This window comes from Ceratotherium simum, chromosome 29, assembly GCF_057802395.1.
Source record: "Ceratotherium simum simum isolate JZ-2026a chromosome 29, ASM5780239v1, whole genome shotgun sequence".
Lineage (NCBI taxonomy): Eukaryota > Metazoa > Chordata > Mammalia > Perissodactyla > Rhinocerotidae > Ceratotherium > Ceratotherium simum.
Genome location: NC_141928.1, coordinates 34,331,460 through 34,348,314, shown reverse-complemented (window position 1 = coordinate 34,348,314; position 16,855 = coordinate 34,331,460). Strand labels below are relative to the sequence as shown.

At 37.6% G+C, this 16,855-nt stretch overlaps 1 protein-coding gene across 1 annotated transcript in view; it reads right to left on the bottom strand.

Annotated features, from left to right (window-relative positions):
* Positions 1 to 10,985: 10,985 nt before the first annotated feature.
* The window catches only part of ERP44 (endoplasmic reticulum protein 44), an 83,438-nt gene continuing 77,568 nt past the window's right edge, over positions 10,986 to 16,855 (bottom strand). The window contains exons 11-12 of the mRNA XM_004423256.3: positions 13,198 to 13,300; positions 10,986 to 11,221 (exon numbers count right to left, since the gene is read on the bottom strand). Coding sequence (XP_004423313.1) covers positions 11,120 to 11,221; positions 13,198 to 13,300 — 205 coding nt within the window. The 3' untranslated portion in view covers positions 10,986 to 11,119. The remainder of the gene's footprint in view (positions 11,222 to 13,197; positions 13,301 to 16,855) is intronic.

The following is a 16,855-nucleotide window of genomic DNA, read 5'->3' as shown; positions in this document are numbered from 1 at the left end:
ATAAGCTGGTTGCAACCTACTAAATTGACTTCATAATCTGCCAGTGGGGTGCATACCTTAGTTTGAAAAAAAACACCCTTATAGAGGAACTGATACTTATTGAATATCTTCTGTTTGCCAGGCACTTTACTAGGCATTTTACAGTTAAGGAAACTGAGTCTTAGAGAAGTTAAATAATTTGTAGAGGGTTATTCAGCTATACAAGGATGAGGCCAGGATGTTAACTAGGTCTGTTGAACCATAAAAACTTCTATTACTCTCATGCTGCTTCTGTATATAAAATTGAAGTGGGCCATTCATTCTGCTTCACCCAAACACCCATATATTCTGTAAGGCAGGCTTACTTTGAAATTACATGTGCCATTCATTTGTACTTTTCTTTTTTATCTACTCTTTTCTCACCAAGTGTACAGCCGCCTCAAAGTTTTTAATGATGGCTGACGCAGAAGTATGTAGTGCTGAATTTGGCCCTTAGACTGTAAAATTAAAAAGTGTTTCCATCCCACTCACACATCCTACAAATTTCCTTATATTTGTGGGTTATAGCCATCACTTAAACAGTGTTTTTTATATTTAATTTAAAAATAAACTCTAATATTTTTTAAAACAAATCTGTCATAACTCATAGAATTAAATGATTATTATCCTTTAAAATGGTCCCCTTGGGAAGCCATGCACTTACTGCAGTGACGCTAGTATTACTTAGAACTTTTTTGAAACTTTTCTTTTGGAATTACCTCCAAAGACATTTTACAAACCACATAAAAAAGCCATCTCAGTGTTTAATAGTCACAGACTATACTCCCTCGTCCTCATGACCTCTCCTCTCTTCCTTCCTCAGTTTTGCTTTTGTTCTGCTGGCTTAGCTCTCCTACCCGTCTATGCTGGAGGCTGTAACCTAAGGATGCCCAGAAAGAGGGGTGCTGGTCAGAGTGCCTGGAGCAAGAACGTTAGGTTATACTGAAGCTGAGTGCTGTAAAGGGAGAATCCTCTGAATCCAAAACCTTCCTCTGTGGGCTGTCTGCCTGTAAGTGCCGTAAGTAGTTTGCACAGGAGTAAGGACTGAATACCAGTAATATCAATCATGAGAAGCTGAGGAAACCTGAAATATAAATATTCAGTGTACAGCATTTTTCTCCAGTAAACGTACAGAAACCAAACCAAACCATGCTTTGTGTTAACTTGAAAACTGAAAGGTCTTTCTCAGGGTCCCCTTTGCCCTTCTTTGCTGCCACATGAAATCTTTGGGAGGAAGGATGAAGAAAAAGCCTGAGAAAAAGGTTCTCCTGTGAAATGGGACATTTTCTTCTCTTGTGATAAAGTATACTGTGGCTGTGGCTCTCAGGTGCTTATGTTAGACAATGTTCTTAAGTAGTCAGAGGCCTAATAAAAGGTCGGGAAGCTTCCCCATTAGCCTAAATTAATGTCAACAGTTCAGGTTATGTTGTGTTTTTAGTAACACTTCATTTTGTTTCTAACAAGTGGTAACTCACTATTTATATTCATTAATTTGACACTGTTTTACAGAGAAACTTTTTGGGTATTATAAACAATCAATGGTAAAATTAGATCCACATATTATCCACATCACTGCCCTCAAAGAAATTGTTTATTGTGGGAGACAAGAACTCCATCTGTGCAATATTAACAAAAGAAATAAATTGAAATAAAAAGTAAAAGATGTCAAAGGCAAATGATTTGCCCAAGATCAAAGCTACTTAGCACAAAAGCTAGAAGTATAACCATAGTTGAAGAAAAAAATCCTCAAAGTAATTTAACTGAATTTTTGTTATGCCATATCAGGTTGCCTGCGGAGGCTGTGGTCTTTCAGATCAGCTAAACATTCCAAATCAGGCAATAGCCATAGTGGAAAGAATTGGATGGGGAACCAGGATATCAGAGTTCTAGTTCTGGCTTTGTCTCCTGTAGTAAGCTTTTTCTCAGGGGTGGCTGCCTTCTTCCATTCCAGCCAGGGATTCCCCCACCATAAACCTTAGTGGTCACCAACTGGACACTCTTCATTCTTTAATCTAGCCTCTCACAGGGTCCTGTCAGTTCTTTAAATGTTGGTTGTATCCATTTCTAAATATATTATGGTCATCACTCTAGTAAAAGACTATTACCTCACACTCCCTACCTCATCTTCCCCAAGTTTAAGCCATTCCTCACATCACTGCCACAAGAATGAGAACCAGGTCCATCTTTCATTTTTCTGCTGAAATGTTTTCAGTGGCTCCCATTGAATACCTGATGAAGTGTACATCCCTTAGGTTGGCATTCACAGCCTTCCATATTCTGGCCCCAGCTTTATTTCTTCAAACTCACTACTCACCATCTGACGGTGCCACTGAAATCATTCCACAAGAATGATTTTAAGGTTTTTCTATGGTGAAATACAAATTGGTAGTAAACTATGTTTACATTTTTCCAGTCTAAAATTTCTGTGATACTACATTTTACAAAACTAGTCAACTGAGATTTGTTTAAGCTCTTGAATAAGCCTAAAAGTTGTTTCCTAAGGAAAAGAAATCTTTTGTGCCCCCCAGAAGAAATTACATGCAGTTTCTTAACCTCCAAAACAATGTCAGTCTTGTCACCTGTGCATCCTGTAGCCAAAGCATGAGGATTTTTCTTCAGCAGCAGACACTCCAGCCTTGAATGAACCATTGTCCAGCTCCTGTGAGAAACTTGACTAAAATATTTCAGAGAACCCTCAAGAGTACATGTTATCCATATATTTCTCAAGTACTTGAGATTTTCTTACATTAAGGTTAATCACTAAGAAGATGTTTACCTGGTTCCATTAATTTAATCCCCTAAAGGTGTTTTCCCTTCTATTGTTAAACCCTTGGTGTTGGTAAGGGTCAGCACAAGAAAAGGCCCAACAGTGAGAATTGCTACAAATTCTGTAAAGCTTACTGAATTTGTTTTGTATGTTGCTGAGTGGTGCTTGTATAAAGAAACATGCAATAAATTCACTCATTCAACAAACATTTAACTGAACAAATGCCTGTTGTGTTGAGCGCCAGGGCCATACATAGAAAAATGTTAGACCTATAGAATCTGCCCTTGTAAACTATTCAGGCTAATGGATTCAGATATCTAAAGCAAGTAAATCACAGTAAAATACGGTAAGTACCCTACAAGAGGAAGGAACAAAGTAATACGAGGGCAGAGACTGGAGTGACTAGCTTGCCTGGAGAAGAAGAGGAAGGCTTTGTGGAACGTGTGGTATGTGAGCAGTACCCTAAAGAAGAATATGCCTGACTGAAGACAGTTGTGGGCTTTCAAGTAGCAGAGGAATTGCATGTACAAAGAGTTCAAAACAGGAAAGAGCAGAGTGTGCTTAGAGAAAGCAAACGAATTAAATGCTGTGAGTGACAAAGCTGATTAGATGGAAATACAGACTAAAGTGGTTATATATTTTTTTAATTTAGTGATTCTTTGTTTGAAGGAATTAATGTATTGCTTGGTATCAGATAAGACTGTTATAACCCTCTGAGTTCTTCATTTTGCCTTCATTACCGGGAAAGTTAGTAATAAACCTCACATTTGCCTGGGCTCTTGGTATATTTGGCATATTTGCTTTCCTTTCCCACATGTAAGAAATGATTTGTGCTTTCTTGCCTCTCTGCTGTGAGATGCCCTGCTTAAAATTGAATGCCTGCTTTCTTCCTGTCCTATTCATTCCATAAATATTTATTGAAACCTACTGAGAAAACAGTCATGAAATTTACCTTTTAGTGTACAAGACCTTCGTGGTCCTGTTTTCCATCTCTACATGAATATTTCCTGGCCACTGCAATTCAGTGGCTCCCATTTTCACTTGTGGCTAATTCTGCAATGTTTTACAACTTCATAGGTATAAAATTCTTTGATTCATGGTGGTGTGATCTCCTCAACTAGATTGTAAGCTTCTTTCAGGGCAGGGACCATATCATCTGCTTCTTGGAGTATTTCATGGCATGATATGGTGATGAGAAGGGGGAGAGAAACGAGACCCCGTTAGTGACTCCCAGATGATGAGTGATGGGGTCATGGTATGTGTGTCCTGCCGTCCTTCAGGGATATGTATTGAAATGTGAAAAAGCTTTCTAAGACATACCAAACTTTTGCTCGGTACTCATGTTTCTATATTAACATAGGAATGAATGAAGCAACAGAAGAAATCTGGAAAACATCTCTAGGACTTGGAAGTCATGAATTGAGAATTTCAGAATTTGGAGGTAAAGATATTTCTACCTGTTTTTCTAGTGCAAAGTCACGACTTGGAAGAGAGAGGATATAGGACCTGAATCACTGAAGAAATGGTATGGGAAAAAATTTTTTTTTTTAATTTAGTTTTTGTGAGAGGACTAGCCCTGAGCTGACATCCGATGCCAATCCTCCCCTTTTTTTCTTGAGGAAGACTGGCCCTGGGCTAACATCCGTGCCCATCTTCCTCTACTTCATATGGGACGCCACCACAGCATGGCTCGAGAAGCGGTGCATCGGTGCGCACCCAGGATCCGAACCTGCGAACCCTGGGCCACGGAAGCGGAATGCGCACACTTAACCACTTGCGCCACCGGCCGGTGCGGAAAATTGTTTATCTTCTGTCTTACCATAGGATTGGTGGGGTTGGAATAGTAGGGACGCAAGAAGGATTTATTATCCATTGACCTAGTATTGAAACAGAGTAGCAGCAGGAGTTTAATTGCTCCGTCAGGCAAGCAGAGATTGGAATGAGCCAAGGGCAGCGCTGAAGTGAGGAGGTGAGCATCTGGTACGATTTGAACCAAGGTCTCTAATACTCTAATACAGTGCATATACTGATTCCACCAGACAGCCTCTCAGTGAGTTGATAGGAATGAAAAGGAATAAAGTGCTTGGCACTTACTAATTCTCTATGGACCTTGGTTCTCTTTCTTTCTTCTGTAAGTTTTATTGTTCATAACAGATTGCTGCCTCTTATCTGGGTAAGACTTCCTCAGCCCTCCCCCTCCCTGTTGATACCTTGCCTATCTTACAGGGTGGTCATGAAGATTAAAAGAACTAAGACATGTTAAGTGCCTAGCCTGGCTCAGTAGCTGTATAAATGTTAGTTGCTACTATTATTATTGTAATTGTTACTATTATTATTTTTTCCCAAAGTTTAAAGGAAAGGCACATTAATGGGAAAGTATCATGTACCTACAAGAATAGTGTTAGGAAGACACCTAAAATGAGTAGAGACTTGATAAAAATACCAAGAATTCTTAAAATAACTTTTTAAAGAGGCTTAGTTATTAAGAAGGTGGTATAATGATGACAGATGCCTAGTAAATCTTTTTCATCTCTGTTAAGAATGATATCGAAACATGAAAATGCGTAAGATCTGGTTAGGAGTAGCGTGATCATACATCCCAGTCTGTCTGGGACAGTCTTGATTTATATCTCGTCTTGATGAAATATTACTAATGCTCCCTTTCACTCTCAATTGTCTTGGTTTGGATGAAAAAAAATTATATGGTCATCCTAGTTATAAGGGCAATGAAAATAAGTGTGGAGTTACAAAAAAAAAAAAAAAAACTGTGTTTGAAAAGAATTTATCATTTCTAGGCTCCGATGAAAAAGCATCCAAAAGTTAGTGGGAACTTATAGATGTGATTGTAAAGTACTACCAGTAATTTTTGAGGGACCAGAAAACAGAAAAGGTGTCAGAACAGTGAGCCTGGGAAAAACTCTAAAATTTAAGGGAGTATATTTGGATTCGGGAAGCCACAGACCAGGGACTTTACCTTGTAATTCTAAAAAATTTCTGAAATGAACTGTTAAACAATGTTTTAAGTCAGAAAGCCATGCTCATTATGAAGACATGAAGAATTATGAATTTAGAAGAATTAATAAGTCAGAATAGATGCCCTGTTCTGTCTCCCTCACTGTGTGCATAGCCAGGGATGCCCTGCTCATTGCCCCTCTTGGACAATGCTTAGGGCAGGAAAACAATCATAGTATTAAGCTTTCAAGATTGATCTGATTCTACCTAGGCAAGTTTACACACGTCATCAGGAGAGCAGGCATACAGGCACCCATACCAATATGTAAAACACGAGACACAGCACAGACAGGCATGTACGTGATCTTTCACCTCAGTGGCCAAGTTGGGAGAGAAACAAGAGGGCCGCAATACCTAGCAATACTTTGCTATTACAGTAAATACTAATAGAGAATAATGACAGCCTCTATGAACATAATTCCCTTGGGAGGGAGAAGGAGCCTGATGTGTTTAGGAAAGTATAGCTCTTTCTGTTCCTAGCCAAGAAACCACTTCCTGAAGACTGCCCTGACCCCCAAAGCTGTACACACACCTTCACGGCCCTGCGGTTAACTCACAGCATAGCACCTACAACCTTCTGTTATAATCATCTGTTTACTCATCTGTTTTGCTCCTTCACTCAACTTTCAGCTCCATGATGATAGGGGCAGTCTTGTTCACAGTTGTATCCATAGCCTGGCAACAGCAGATAATAAATGCTTGCTGACTGGTAAATGTATGATGTTTTGTAAACCACATATGGTATTCTGTCAACTCACTAGAGTCTCTCCTTCCAAAAGGCTGGGTGACTAAGCTAGGGGTCAGATCTACCTCACAAAAAAGGTGCATCGTTCATGAACAAGTTACCAGCACCTCTGTAGGACTCTGCATGGCCCAAGGGGGCACTCAAGTGTCCTTTTGATAGGTATCTCTGGGTCGGTGTAAGATCTATTCTAGACTAAAACTCTTAGTACCCCAAAGCCAATTTAGGATATAGGAATAAAGGTGACTAGACATCAGATAATTGGGATTCACGGATGAGCCAGCAGTCCATTCCAGTTGTGGTGATGCTTTCTTGTTCTTTATTCATTTGTTCATTTATTTAGTATGTAATGAGGCTTTTTTTAAATCAGAGATTTATTGATCACCTGCAGTGCTCTAGGTTGCTGGGAATATGCTTCCAGGGCATTCACGTGGTGATAAGGAAAAGGGACAAATGTACTTCCAACTTTGTATTAGACTGGGTACTCTAAACACATAAATAAAGGGCTGTGGGGCCACAGGGGATGATAACTGTCCTGAGCATTGAAGACTGGATGGCAGGAATTTACTAGCCAAGGCAGGGGAGAGGGAGGAGAGCAGCATCTCAGAGAAGCAATTTGTAAGCTGCACTTTTCCTCTTCAAGGGACTCCAAAACCTATTGTGTAAGGGCAAGCCAGCCCTTCTCCAGTGTGCTCTGCAGGAGGGAGCTGTGACCCTTCAACTGAAGGCTAGGTTTGAGTTATCAGCACATGGATTCATATAGCTCCCCATTCTGATTCAAGTACAATTAATCTAAAAAATAACTTTAAAACTTGAAAAACTTGTGACTCTGGTCATCTGGATTCTGAGTAAAATTTTCATAAATATGATATTATGACAAATTGAATTAGTAACAAGTCTCAAATAGAAATATTTTATAAATATAGTTTTATTACTTGGAAATACATACAAAAATGTAAACACAGCTAAAAAACAATTGCCAAGCACAAGTCCTATCCAACCTGTTTTAAGGAACACATAAAACAGTTATAATCAGCATAAAACAATTTAAATCCTGAAACAACATATTTGGGGGTTGGAAAGTCTTCAGGGTCTTTAAATATCGGGCTTAAAAATTGGTTATTGTTTTATTCTTTATACCTATTTAAATTCTTCCCCCCAAATACAGACCACTAATGTTTCAGTTTGGTTCATGAGATGTTTTATTTAGAAAAATAGCTAAAGCCATATAACTATAATTATTTTGAAAACTGGAATACCTTTTGTCCATTTCCAGTCTTCTGTCACCCTGCATTCTCCATGGTTTCTCAAAAATTCCCAGTAGTTGCTAACAAAGTATTTGCAACTTCCAGCAGCTCTCTGGGATACCGAAGTTTGGGCCTAAGAGCCCTGAAATTATTTAAGGTGGCAAGAGTTTTTTTACTTCTCATTTTTGTGGTTTTATGTCATTTTATTTTTGTCCATCCAGACTATATCTCCTTGTCAGAGAAAAAATGGAGTTATTCTGCTTTTCCTGTTAATCCATTACACTGCTTTATCCATTCTTTTTGCCCTCGGGGTTTCTTTTAAATGCCTTTTTGGCAACTCTAGCATTTTATGCAAATGTAAGCTCATTTTGAGCTTTAACATTTCAAACACTTTTATATTTCTCTCCTCTTTTTGGCCTTTTCATGCACGTTTTTCCTTCTTTTGTACACGATCTTTGACAACTTGACTTCATCAGAGCTCTCTCTGAGATGCTCTAAATGCCTATTTATCTATCTTCCTCTCTAGGTTCATTTAACTTTTAAAAAATGTTCAGAATTTCATCTAAAGAAAGTTTTCCTCCTCTTATGGTCCCCTCAGTACTGGAACAATTTTTGAAAAACTAGAAAAGGTAGCGGGCTGACAAGCAGAAGGGCCTGCTTCTGGTTTTGGTTTTGTCACTCAACCGTGCTCTTCACTCTATCTTGCATCCCCTCTCTCCACAGCTGACGAGCCTGAGGCCCAGAGTAGATTGGATAAAATGAGAAGACCTCCACCTGTAATAGTCTCTGATTCATGGTTCAGACAGGAAGAAGTCTCAATTGTGAGTTCTAGATTCCTGGAAGTTCTCTCTGTACATCCAGCTGGTCGCAAATCCCCATGGAATCTACATCTTGGCCATCTCTTGTATCTGTTCTCCATCTCTGCTGTCACTGTCTTAGTTCTGGCCATTCTCTCTGCTGGACTCATTTTATCATACTTAGACCTGCGGCCACAGTATTCTTTCTCAAATTTAAATATGAACGTACTTCCCTGCTTAAAATCTGTTGATGGATCTTCGCTACCTGTAAGATACAGTACATATCCCTTAGCTTGGCATACAAGGCCCTGCACAATCAGCTCTCATTTCTTTCTCCAACTTCCTTCCTAGTTTTCCTAGCCACAGGCCTTCCCCACCCCACCCCCCCATGCACTAAGCCCTATGGCAAGAACTTGTTCTCTCTAATGCATGTTGCTGTTTTGCACTTGAGCTTGTTAATGACTTTTTATGAAATTGGGCACCAAGTTCTGAATGAGTGCTGAGCCCTTCGGATTACAGAAATTACCTAAGGTCACTTTGCATCTCTCATTCATTCAATAAACATTTGATGATGACTACTAAGTGTCCAGAAATGCTAGACACTGGAGATACAGACATAAAATTCAGTATTCTTGCCCTCAATGGCTTCACAGTCTAGAGAAGACAGCGACAGTGGCAGGGCTAGAGCCTAAGTCCCCACGTGCATGAATGCTAAATAATGCAGCCTCAAATCCACTCCCTTTTTTAACAGCCAGTCAGTTATCTTAGATCACATTGATCATGTGCTCCTTGAGGCCTTTTTCATAATAGCTACTCTCAAGCCAGCCCTCTGCAACCCAATACTTGAGTGTTATTATTTTTTAAAGCCAATTACAAGATTACAAGTTTATTCCAGTTAATTGTATGTGCTGCTTTTGATTTGGTGTGCTAGCTTGTTGAATGTTTGTGAATTTTCATTCTGACCACCTCAGGTTTGGTCCATCCTCTGATCTGAAGACTACAACTCTGATTTCAAAGTTGTTGATTAAAAGCAATGACGAGAACAGAACTAAGGCCCAACCTTTAGGAAGCTCTGTGCTTTTCTAGTTAATCTGGTAAAATATACTAAACATGCCCCTTATCACCTTATTATTAACAACATTTATTACTGTGAATGTAATGGTAGATAAGTCATGCATAACTAAGAAATCTAGGCTGCTTTTTAAAAATAACAATCATTAAATATCTATTATAAATATTCACTTTATTTTAAAAGAATTGGAAGATGTTACATATATTACATACTACATATAATGGCACATGTCAGCCTTTTAAGATTAAAAATAATCTTTCCCCAAACTGGGGCTGACTTAGACTCGACTCCAAGTATAAAATGACTCTTGGCCTATAGCACCAACCCAGGCCCAGAGGAAGGCCAATTTTGAACCTGTCTGTCCTCTGGCATTGGGCTTCCTGATATGATACCGAGGGTCTTCACCCTCCGGTTTTGTTCCCTGGCAGTACTGAGGCCTGACACAGGGACCCATTTGACTGTACACTGCAGGCCTGGGATATCAGGGAATCTAGAGGGGGAAGGGGCCTCTAACAATTTTACAATGGAAAAAACTAAAAATGTATGTATGTGCCTTATTGTCTTAGTTTTTGATCTATACAAGTATAACAAGACTCGACAAGATAGAAGAAGGTTAGAATTATTGAAATACAATTGCTCTGCTGGTTTTCCTCTTTGGAAATTGAAGTGTCATGATAGGAAGAGCCTTAAAAGTCAGTTCAATACTGGTAACCTGCTCCACTAGTATCTCCCTTTCCCAGATTTAGGTATAATTCAAAGTTTTAAATGCCATCCATATGCCACTTTGTTAGACAAACACAGAGAAATTTAATAACACTTTTCATTCTCTTTTTCCTAAATCATAAGGACAATTGCTGCCAAATGTTCTGGCTTATGGCTCTCCTCCTCTTCATAGTATGTTTAAGTTACACATTAAGAATCCAAAAAATACCACTATGGAATTTTCATAAGCACTATCCGACCAGTCAGTAAAACACAGTACACAGTGTGAAAATTTTAATTTATTCCCCTCCCAAGTATCCAGAATATATACCCCCTTAGTTTTGAGAAATGTGATAATGAAAATACCAACAGAATTGATCATATGTAAAGAAAAGAAAGAAAAGCACATACTACACAGGAAACGTCCCTAAGTCCTCCCTAACCTAGTAGAGTGCAAGTTAATGTTATGTTTCTGGCAATGTCACCTTTCACTTGATTTATAAAAATTTTACAGGACAGATTTAAAGCAAAGATAGGCCTCTGATTTTTATTTGTTTTTAACCCTAGCAGATTTTTAAAAAGAGGCTATATTAAATGACAATGCATTTTGAGTCAGGGGGAAAAAAAATTAAAAACCCAAAACTTGTTTCAGTTTATTCAAAATAAAAATACACACAGAATTATGAAAATATAGGTTTACTATTTCCTCCACGTTAAGTTGATGCTGCTGTTTGAAAGGCTTGCAAATTGTTTTTCAAGTTTTTAAAGCTCATCTCGATCCCTCAATAAAGTATACCTATATTCGCTGGGTGCTAGTTTCTGGAAGGAGCTCTCAGGTGGACTGCTTGCTACATCTTGCACTTGCTACAAGAGAAAGAATAACACATTTTTATATCAATATATTTTATGGAGTTATAATATTCAATAAGAGTATTAGATGAATGGTAGTTGCCCTGTAATTATTTGCTTAATAATCAATACAAGATAGCTACTGTGTGCCAAAGAAAAGAGTTAAGTTTGAAATCTTGCTTTCCCCATTTCAAATGCTCTTACCCAGATCTCCGGGGCAGGGCTGCCACAGAGCCATTAGCTATGGACCTGTTGACCCATAGCCATTAGCTATGTTCCTGAGGTGTGGTGGAAGGAAACAAAATACCTGACACCTGGGTGCTTTCCTAGACTATTCTGTAGAGGCAGCACCACCCTAAGTTGGCCCAAACCCTTCCCTTTTACAAATGACTAAGAGAATTAAAGGCACCTACTCTGTAGATGGAGCTCTTATTTAGCAATTACCTTGACACCAGAAATTATCAAAACCTAGTTGAGATAAGGAGGAAACCAAACACTTCAATACTACATGAAATTAACTTCTGTAGTATTTTACTTGTGCACCAACAGTAGACAGAAATAACACAGTGGAAATGTAAGAGTGACTTCCAAGAATTTTAAAGAAGAGGCAGTGTAGTCTATCCTTCATCCTCACCCTGTGAAATCCTCAAGAGCAAACATGGTTGTCATTGTTTTAATATCCCCTGTAATTAACATGGGCACACAGGGCATATATTACATGCTATATATCATGGCACATTCTCATTACAAAGGGGAGGAATGTGTCTACAAACTTCCCATTTTACTTTGTCATGTTGTTCTTCCCCAATATATTTTTTAAATTTATTTTTTGCTGATATATGTTTGGTTTAATTAAGCTGAAATTATATTACTATAAAACAAATATGTATTTGGTGCCTACTATGTAATAGTATGCAAAGATGAATAAATAAAATACAAAGAGTTCATTGAACAAGTTAGCATAATACAATAAAAGTAAGCTACATCTTTTCCTAATCTGATAAAATACTAAGCAGACCTACTTCTCTGAGGAAAATAATCACCCTGGGTTATTGCCAACAAACAATTTCCCTGCTTCTATAGTTGCTTAATTATCAAAGAAAAATCTGACCTCAGATTTCAAGGAAAAAGCATGTCATCAGACTCCTCAAGGGAACTCTTGACTCTGAACATAATTTGACTCAAAGAAAAATTCACTTTTTTTTTTTTATGTGGAGGTTCTTTGGGAAAAATAGTAGATTAAAGTTCTCGGCATATGAAATAAGAGAGTTTTGGTATATGTCATCTTCCTTCTTAGTATAGTGGGAAAAGACATGATACAAATCGATAATACATCAAAATGCAAATTTAGGGGTGTTTAACAAAGCAGGAACAATAGAAATTACTTGTAACAGAAGTTACAAGGTAGAAATAGTAAAATTCCCAGGTTAAAAAATATATAAAGCAAATACAAAATTTTGATAAATAGTTGTCAAGCATTCTAAATCTCAAATGGACAAGCTGCATTAAACCATAAGTTTTGAGAGCATCATGAATACTGTATTGGTGAGGGCTCGTAGGATGGTTTAGCAAGAATACCAAACCATTATTTTCTTTAGTCTGCTCAGTCTCCCAGCCATTGAGGAAGGCTCGAACAATTAATGGAATCCACTGATTTCTTCACTGATCTACCTGCTTCCAATTCCTACCTTCTACTTCTATTTGAAGCCAACTGTATTTAATATAGCCATATTTTACAGAGAACATATACCACCTTAGTTTATATGATCAAGAAACTATATTGTAACATTCTTGCAACTTTTCTGAGGGTCTAACACTTTAAAAATTAATTTTAAAAGGAACATAATTTGTATGTTATCTAGAGTCTGTTCAGAATTTCTTTACAAAGACATTCAGGAGCAGAAACTCAAGCCTATGCAAGAGCTTTAGATCCTCTTCAAGACAAACTGAAAAAGAAGAAAACAGTTCCCACTGAAAAACACGAGTCCTACCTGTCCTGGGGCTGTATCGGTTGGGTCAGGACCATGATGGAATTCTCTGTGCAGTTTTCCAGAATGTAAGTCAAATACAAACTGCTTGAGTTTTCCAGGAATTCTAAAACCAAAGTCAAATAAGAATTTAGCTTAAACTGTTAAATGCACTTACCTCTATTTTACCAACTTCATAACACTAAGAAAAAAATTTTTTTTTTAAATTTTACCTATAATCCCACCATCCTACCATAACTATTACAAGCCACGTACAGTATATGTTGAACATTTTTACGTAATCATGGTATCTAGATACTCAGTTTTGTGTTCTAATTCTTACACTTGTTTCAGAGAAATTTTTCTATGCTTATCGTTTCAACAGATGCATTAGAGTCTGTCAAGATGCTGTCCTAAAAACTTAACCATCCTTATTGGGCATTTATTTATTTTCCTTAATACATGTAACTAAAAAACCTTATGTTCTGCAAAATCACACTAAAAATAACAGGGCTCAAGGGAAAGACAGGGTTAGGGGCTAACCACTTAAAACTATGTAGCTTTGTAACCAGAGTACTACTATGAGCCTAGAACAAATATATTAGCACCATTCAGCCTCCACCAACATTTGAGCCCTGTGTCAGCCAGGTGATCCTCTGTAGCCTTAACCAGGATCTTATAAGTCCTCTTTGAGATGCAAGTCCTTGAGGGATTCAGTGCCAGGAGAACCAGTTTTATCAAAATCATCTAAACCAGGGTGTAGTTTTTTCATGTTTTTTTCTTAGACACAGAGAAATTTCTTCACAACTTCCTCAACCACACAGGCAGCTTCACTGGACAGCTTAACATTGTGAAAAGCAAAGCACTTCTCAAGGCCATGAAACTGGCCCCTTTTTTTGGTAGGTCTTCATACACCACTAAGGCATCTCTTTAATGGTGAAAAAGCTTTCTTTGATGGCAGCAAAACACTCTGAGGAAAATAACATGAACCGACACAACTCACTTTATATTGACATCATTCCCCTAGTTACCAGGCATGGTATGAGCAAATCTGCAGTACAGAGACATGCACATTATAAAGCTAAGCAGATTTATACATCAGCCTTTCTTTGTAATTATTTCCTTGAGTTATATCCAATCAAGTAGGAGTACTGGGTTAAAGAATACAAAGTGTGGGCAAATTATACCTACAAAACATCAGTAGTTTTTGCTGCTACTTGTCTACCTATTTGTTGTTTGAAGTCTTGCCAGCACGTTTGTCTTTATTAAAATTTGTTTTGCTAATTTGATGAGTAAAAGACACCTGCATTTTAATTTCCATTTCTTCAGAAATTAAGCATTTTTTCTATTGTTTATTTTAATTTATATTTCTGCTCATATGAATTGCCTGTCTTCTACTGAGATGCTGGTATTTTTTTTAATTCATTATTTTAAATACAAACGCTTTGTTTTTCATATCTGTTACAAGAATTAAAATGCAGGTCCACCAACACTTTAATTCCTTCAGTAGAATTGACTTTTTAAATCATTATTTTTTGGTAGCAAAGAATAGCTGGCTTGTGTTAATATTACCATTTTCTTTTTCTTTTTATCCTCTCCTGAGGTCCTACAAGTGCTGTTTCTTCCCTTCAGTAACTCCCACTGCGCTGTACCAACCAGTGACTTCACTGCACACCCATTCTGGCTCCCCACCAGCCCCAATGCAGCAGAGACCAGCAGGTGCCAAACGCACAGTTTACAAATGCAAGTGGCTGTTAGGCAGCCGTATTGACAGGACGCCTCTGAAAGGTTCTCTGGTGCTGAAGAAATTGCACATGCACCAGAGATAAACACTGAGAGGAGATCAATTTAAATTTAACCTGACATCATCTACGGTCACCCACAGCAAAGTGCTAAAATATATCCATTCAATTCAAAGAATCATAAATGGTCTATAATGTTTAAGATAAAGCCCGTTAGTTGATTATGTTATAAATTATAAAGTCCAAAGATGATCACAACCAATACATTGTGAAGTGCTTCTGCTAGTCAAGAAATAATTTATAATTAAATCTTAAATGTAACAAATTCAGAGAGAACACTCAAAACAGATTTTTCCCCAACTTGATTTTTTTCCCCCGTCAACAGACGAGCAGAGAGAAAGAACTGTGAGCAAAAGGCAAAGACAAGGGAGACAGGATGAGTCTGAATTAATGTGGTAGAAACACAGACCACCAAAGGGTTCTCACCTAGCTTGTGGCCAGAAACTATCCATCATTATTAAGTAACAATCAGTGAATCAACACTATATTGTCAAGAAAACAGACCACATGGTTATCTGCTAAAAAGGAAAATAAATGGACCCTTGCCATAATAAATTCAATTATATTTTCACACTTTAGGGTACAGTTTTTCTAATTAGAACACCTAGGTGTTTCTCTCCCATCCTCCAAACACTTTTTTGTTGGTTTACAATCTCTATTTTTAGGTGATGCAAAATTTTGACACAGTGAAATGCACAAATGTTAAATGTATCATTAAACAAGCTCTGACAAATGCATACAAGGTGAGAAGTATTATTATTTTTAAAAATTTAGATACAGTAGAATTCACTTTTTTAGCCTGACAGTTCTCCTTTTTTAGGAGTTTTAACAAATGCATATAGCATCTTGTTACCACCTCCGAAGAGGATACAGAACAATTCCAACATCCTTTTTTGAGTCTGACCCTCCTCCTCCCCTCTAACTCCTGCCAACCCACTGATCTGTTCTCTGTTCCTTTAATTTGCCTTTTCCAGAATGTCATATGTATGGAATCATACAATATGTAATCATGAGACTGGCTTCTTTTACTTAGCATAACTGCATTTGAGATGCGTCCATTTTGTTGCATATATAACAATGTTTCTTTACTTATTGCTGAATAGTATTTCATTGAGTGAATATACCACAATTAGTTTACCCATTCACCCACTCAAGGACATTTGGGTTCTTTCAAGATTTCGGTGATTTTGAACAATGCTAATACCAACATTTGTGCACAGATTTTTGTGTGAACATAAATTTATTTCTCTAGGAAAAATACTGGATTATATGGGAGGTGTATGTTTAACTTTTTAAGAAACTGCCAAATTGTTTTCCAGAGTGGCTGTATCATTTTGCAATCCCACCAGCAATGCATGCAAGTTCCAGTTGCTGCACATCCTCACGAACACCTGTATTATCAGTATTTTAATTCAGCCATTCTAAAAGATGCAAAATAGGATCTCGTGGTTTAATTTGCATTTCTCTAATGACTAATGATGTGGAGCAGCTTTTCACGTGCTTATTTGCTATTTGTATATCTTCTTTACATTCTAACACTATCTTTTGCAGAACAAAAGTTTTTAATTTGATGAAGGCCAATTTATCAATTTTTTCTTTTATGGATGGTGCTTTTGGTGTTCTATCTAAGAACTCTTTGTCTAACCCCAGGTCATGAAGAGTTTCTCCTACATTTACTTCTAAGAGTTTTCTAGTTTTACTTTTCACATTCAGGTCTATGATCAATTCTGAGTTAATTTTTTATAGGAGGCATTCCTTTTTTGATATGAGGATCTTCAGGTGGTCCAGCACCATTTACTGAAAAGATTACCCTTCTCCACTGAATTGTCTTTGCACCTTAAAAAAAATCAATTACTATATTTGTGTGTCTATTTCTAGAC